Source organism: Diachasmimorpha longicaudata, chromosome 4, assembly GCF_034640455.1.
Source record: "Diachasmimorpha longicaudata isolate KC_UGA_2023 chromosome 4, iyDiaLong2, whole genome shotgun sequence".
In the NCBI taxonomy this organism is placed as follows: Eukaryota; Metazoa; Arthropoda; class Insecta; order Hymenoptera; family Braconidae; genus Diachasmimorpha; species Diachasmimorpha longicaudata.
Window position 1 is genome coordinate 3,704,905 of NC_087228.1, and position 5,210 is coordinate 3,710,114.

The window sequence follows — 5,210 nt, forward strand, 5'->3', positions numbered from 1 at the left end:
CAAAATTTTGTTGAATCCAGAGTGGTGGATGTCGTGATGAATCCGGCGGGAGAAACATGAAAAAGAGAAGAAAAATATGTTCATGAGTATTTTATTAATTATTGAATACATTGTAAAAAATTAAAATTAATAAAGGAATTATTCGTTTTTTATTTTAATGAACTTTGCTGCAAGCTCTCGCGAGAGCTTCCCAGGTAAGAGCTCTCGGTCGTTGACAACCGAACCAGGACCGGCACAACTCCGTGTCTCGGTATACATCGGCACTGGACATTCTCGATATTGTCTCTGTTGTAAAATCAGTCTAGAGCCAGTACCGAAATTAAGTATTGGTTTCCAGTATTGCCCCAATCTTGTTTCGGTATCAATACTTCAGTGCTGATTACTGAAGAAAAAAGGCAAGAAAAGGCAGGACAAATATAGCACCGGCCTGGCCGGCGCTACATAAACTTCCCGTCTTGATGATAAAAATGGTTGCCGTATGAAGGACGGCGGTGCTCCATATAGGCCGGAAAGGTGAATGGAAGAAATGGCTAGGAGCCGGATAGCTCAGTTGGGAGAGCACCCGATGCATAATCGGAAGGTCCCGGGTTCAAACCCCGGTCTGGACTATCCATTTTTTCAGTAATTTTTCTTGCAAAAATCATATGGAGAATTATCCTGTTCCCCTTCCTACCTCATCCAAAATCCTATCCAAAGATTTCCTTTGACGTCACAAGAAATGTGGAACGCTATATAAACTTCCCGTCTTGATGATAAAAAATCAAGACGGGATCAAGATTTATCATCAACACGGGAAGTTTATATAGCGTTCCACATTTCTTGTGACGTCAAAGGAAATCGTTGGATAGGATTTTGGATGAGGTAGGAAGGGGAACAGGATAATTCTCCATTTGATTTTTGTAAGAAAAATTACTGAAAAAATGGATAGTCCAGACCGGGATTTGAACCCGGGACCTTCCGATTATGCATCGGGTGCTCTTCCAACTGAGCTATCCGGCTCCTAGCCATTTCTTCCAACCCCCGGCCTTCGATTCGGATGCGGCCCGGATGCGGAGGTCCTGCTGGGAGGCAGGATTTTTGTACCGATATTACTCTGTTACTGCACTGGGAGAGGAGTGCTTAAATATATGTTCGTGTGACTATCAATAAATAAATGCATTTACTTTAAATGAACGATAATATCCTTTGATGTAAATTATGCGATAACGATGCTGCACAATCAATGAGACTCAATCATTAAATTATAAAGAATTCCAGTTTTTGTGAGTAATTGTTGTCCATAATTTAAAAAAATAGTATAGGTTAAGAATTATGTTTGATTTTATGTATTTCGTGGAAAAATTGATAAATTACTGTAAAATGTATGATTTATAAATACATCCAATGTCTGAAAAATGAATACCGAAATTCAAAAATAATTAAACCCAAATCATAGAAGGCGAGGAGGCGGATTGGGGAAGGGTCAAAGACCCCCGCCCCCTAGCCCCTTCGATGATGGATCGTTTGCGGAAGAGGGGGTAAACACGTCCACACCTGTCGTTTTCTCGCGCATAGATGCGTTGTTAGTTACACCCAAAATTCGTCTCCCACTATTTTTGACTTCCTCATTGTGATTTTGAAATTGCTCTTGAGATTGCCCATTTACTTTTACTTCTTTAAGACTAAAAAAAGATCACTCACTAGAAATTAGGATTTTCCGGTGTTTTATGGTAGAATCGATAAAAAGTCGTGCATTGTGCATTAACCTTACTTACCGATTTGTCTACGTTAAATCAATTTTTGTTGATTTTAATCTGTTCAATTTATCAGGTAAGCAACAACATGACATTCAATGGAACATTTACTAGAGAATTATATTTTTCACCTAAATCGCTTAATTTTAGAATGTCCAACGAAAATACAGAGGATCCTGGAGCACCCTACGTGATTGTGAAGTTTCTGAATGAATTTAATGAAAAAAGAGAAGTGTAAATTGAAATGGTGCCATCATCGTGGACTTTTTTGGCCACAGATGATCAGTGGAAGTGCAAATGGCCAGAAAAGGATGCAAAATCCATGGACGCAATGATTAAGCCATTGCAGGTCCCTGCTGATGATTGGCCATCTTTTGCCATTGAAAAATTAACTTACGCAGGTAAACATCATCTTCAGTATTTCAACACAATAATTCCTTCGTGTTTTGTTACAGAATATGGTCGATAAATGTTGCGTTATTCTCTTTTTCTTTTATTGCTTTATTACAATTTTTTAATGTTCGAGAACAACATATATTTTTCGTTGTTATCTCCAAATAAAATATGTTTCCTCTAATATTCACTTTAATTATCATGGCTAGGATCTTACAAGCAGGCAAAACGTAGACTAAAGCGTGCCTACAATAAAAGATTCAGGAAGCTATGAGTCTGATATCAAAACAATCCTCGGAAGGCTACTTTCGAAGGATGTACAAATCAAGTACAGTGCAATGGGAAAACAAGTACGAGGTATTGCAAAACTGAAGTTTGTGATTACCAGAACATATTTATGCATGGAAGGTATGATTCATTTTATCTATTTTTTTGTTAATATGCACGGGTATCCGCAATATGCTCTTTTCCTTAATTTTCTACAATCTATTTATATTTTTTAGAAATGCTCAATATAAAATACGAGAAGCGTAACCATACACTTAAAATTGTCGGTGTCACTAGTCGCTGGTTATCTGGAGCTGCAGACCGAGAAGGTGGCTATGCAGAAAGAAAGAATAAAAATACGCAGAAATGAATACGCTTTTTTCATTAGTTCTAGTTTTTTGTACCAAATAATAGTATAAGTCTCCAAAAACCAAAAGGTATTCTAAATATTAAAGAAAAAATATAAGATATTTAAGCATAAAAAATGTAAAAAGAAAATATTCTATTTTTTTTATGCGCAGGAGAGCGAGGAAGACTCCCTCTTACAGAGGGACCCACTCGCTGTTGCACGACCTCCGCTGTGCGGACGTCCAAAGGGCCATAGAGGAAGGCCGCCTCTGGTGAGGGGGGGCTCGGCGGGAACTGGAAGGGGGTCTCAAGAGACCCTGAACTGGGCCCTGCCGGGCTCATCTCACTCGGGGCAGGTAAGGGGGCGAACAGGCGACCCTGCCTAAAGGCCCACCAATGGCCAGGTTGACGCGGGAAAGAGGAGCAGGAGACGAGATGCGGGGAGACGGCTTAGTCTCACTGCTAGTCCACTGCTCCCAGATTGACTTGCAGCACTGCAAGGCTGCGACTCAGCAGGCCAGTCGCAGCCTTGCGGTAGAGCACACAGACAGATGCCTTATACAAGAGCCCTGGCATCACGGAGGCTCAGTTAAAGGCTTATCTGGTGGCAAGGTGCAGCTATTCTATGGCCGGGGCGACCTGGGCCCCAGGGCCTGCATTGCTGTCAAAAGAGCGTGCGGAGGCAGGGGAATGGCTAACTTCTGCCGCCGAGATTTGGTGGCGGTTGTCGTGAGACTTCGGGGGGAGGTTGAAGCGGAGGACATTGTGTTCTGCTCGGCTTACTTCCCGCATGAGTCGCCGACACCACCACCTACCAAGGAAATGCGTGTTTTGGTGAATCACTGCAGAGCCGAAAAGCTGCCACTCATCCTAGGATGCGACGTAAATGCGCAAAACGTGGTGTGGGGCAGTGAAAGATGTAATGACAGAGGCACTGCTCTCCTGGAATTTATGGCAGACGTGGACATGGAGATCCTAAACAGGGGCTCGAGGCCTACGTTTGTCACCTCACACTGTCAATGTATCATTGACGTAACCATGTGCACCCGCCGGCTGGCGGGGCGATGCAGGGACTGGAGAGTGGACCGGGAGGACACACTCTCCGACCATCGACTCATTAGATTTAGCATTGAGGGCTGTGTCAAACTACACCGGGACTGCCTGCGCAGAAACTCAAGGGCCACCGACTGGGAGTCCGTTGAGAGGATCCTGGAGGAAAGGCTCAGGGTAGGACGCGTAAGGCCCTGCAGGGAGGACAAGTTCGAGGACGAGGTGAAGAGAATCCACGTTGCCCTAACCGAGTCCTTCCAGATGGCATACCCGGCTAAACAATGCAAGCAAGGAAACAAAGTGCCTTGGTGGAGTCGTGAACTGGACAGGCTGAGATGCCAATCCAGGAGACTAGGGAATCGAGCGCATAAATCCAAGAGAGCCGAAGACTGGACTCTGTACAGAAATGTGCAGAGGGAGTACAAGAGGCTCATACAACAATCAAAGGAGCTCACCTGGAGAACATACTGTGAGGAACTGGAGGCGCTTGAAAGCATCTCCAGGCTTCGCAGGGTTTTCTCGGGGGGCCCTGCACAAGGGCTGGGTGGAATCACGCTGACAAGCGGAGAGACCATCACAGAACCGCGAGAGGTCCTTGAGCATGTGGTTCGTGCGCACTCTCCGGACTACTATAGAGCATCCGGGAGAGTGCCCTGAGGCGGTCTGGATGCGAACAGGAAGCGGCGATCCCCACTGGGAGCTAGCCGCGAAAATAGTAACGCTAGATAGACTGCGATGGGCGGTGGACTCCTTTGAAATGTACAAGAGTCCGGGTCCGGATGGGATACATCCGGCCCTCTTGCGAAGAGGGGGTCCATTCCTCCTGTGCAGACTGTTACCGGCACTAAGGGCCTGCCTAGCATTGGGCTATGTGCTCAGCAGGTGGCGGGAAGTCAGGGTTGTCTTTATCCCCAAACCGGGTAAATGCAGTTATGACAATGCGAAAGCCTACAGACCAATCAGTCTAAGCTCCTTCTTGTTGAAGACGCTGGAAAGGCTGGTCGACAGGCACATTAAGGAGGGGGCACTGAGGTCTAACCAAATATGCTCCTCACAACATGCATACCAAGCTGGCAGATCAACTGAGACTGCGCTGCACCACTTGGTAGGCATAATAGAAAACGCAAAGGAAAGGGGGGAAGACACCCTTGGTGTCTTTATAGACATCGAAGGGACCTTTGATACGATGGAGAAAGCGGCGGCATCTTTTGTTCTCGACGGCCTCCTCACTGGACTCGAGGAGCTGGGGGTAAGGACAGTCGCATATGCAGATGATGTGGAACTGCTGGTCTCTAGCAGGGACGCGAGCATGCTGCATAGCAAAATGCAGAAGGCGCTGGACTATGTTCAGTACTGGTGCACATCGAAGGGCCTGAGTGTAAACCCGGGCAAGACGGAGATGGTGCACTTTACAAGCAG

General features: G+C 45.5%; 1 protein-coding gene and 1 non-coding gene across 2 annotated transcripts; one reads left to right on the forward strand and one right to left on the reverse strand.

Moving 5' to 3' along the window:
• Window positions 1-925: 925 nt before the first annotated feature.
• Trnam-cau (transfer RNA methionine (anticodon CAU)) lies at window positions 926-999 on the reverse strand. Its single transcript has one exon. It is a non-coding gene; the product is annotated as a tRNA-Met (tRNA).
• A 1,760-nt stretch (window positions 1,000-2,759) lies between these two features.
• Window positions 2,760-4,448, forward strand: LOC135161808 (uncharacterized). The gene is made up of 3 exons (XM_064119732.1): window positions 2,760-2,786; window positions 2,915-3,097; window positions 3,222-4,448. The coding sequence occupies exons 1-3, from the start codon at window positions 2,760-2,762 to the stop codon at window positions 4,446-4,448; spliced, it is 1,437 nt and encodes a 478-aa protein (XP_063975802.1).
• The last annotated feature ends 762 nt before the right edge of the window (window positions 4,449-5,210 follow it).

Bases quoted from the DNA above. Each gene is read 5' to 3' on its own strand.
- LOC135161808 (XM_064119732.1), top strand. From the start codon at position 2,760: ATGAATACGCTTTTTTCATTAGTTCTA. The intron at 2,787-2,914 runs GTTTTTTGTACC...TTTTATGCGCAG, and splicing joins CGCTTTTTTCATTAGTTCTA to GAGAGCGAGGAAGACTCCCT. The intron at 3,098-3,221 runs GTAAGGGGGCGA...CACTGCTCCCAG, and splicing joins GCTCATCTCACTCGGGGCAG to ATTGACTTGCAGCACTGCAA.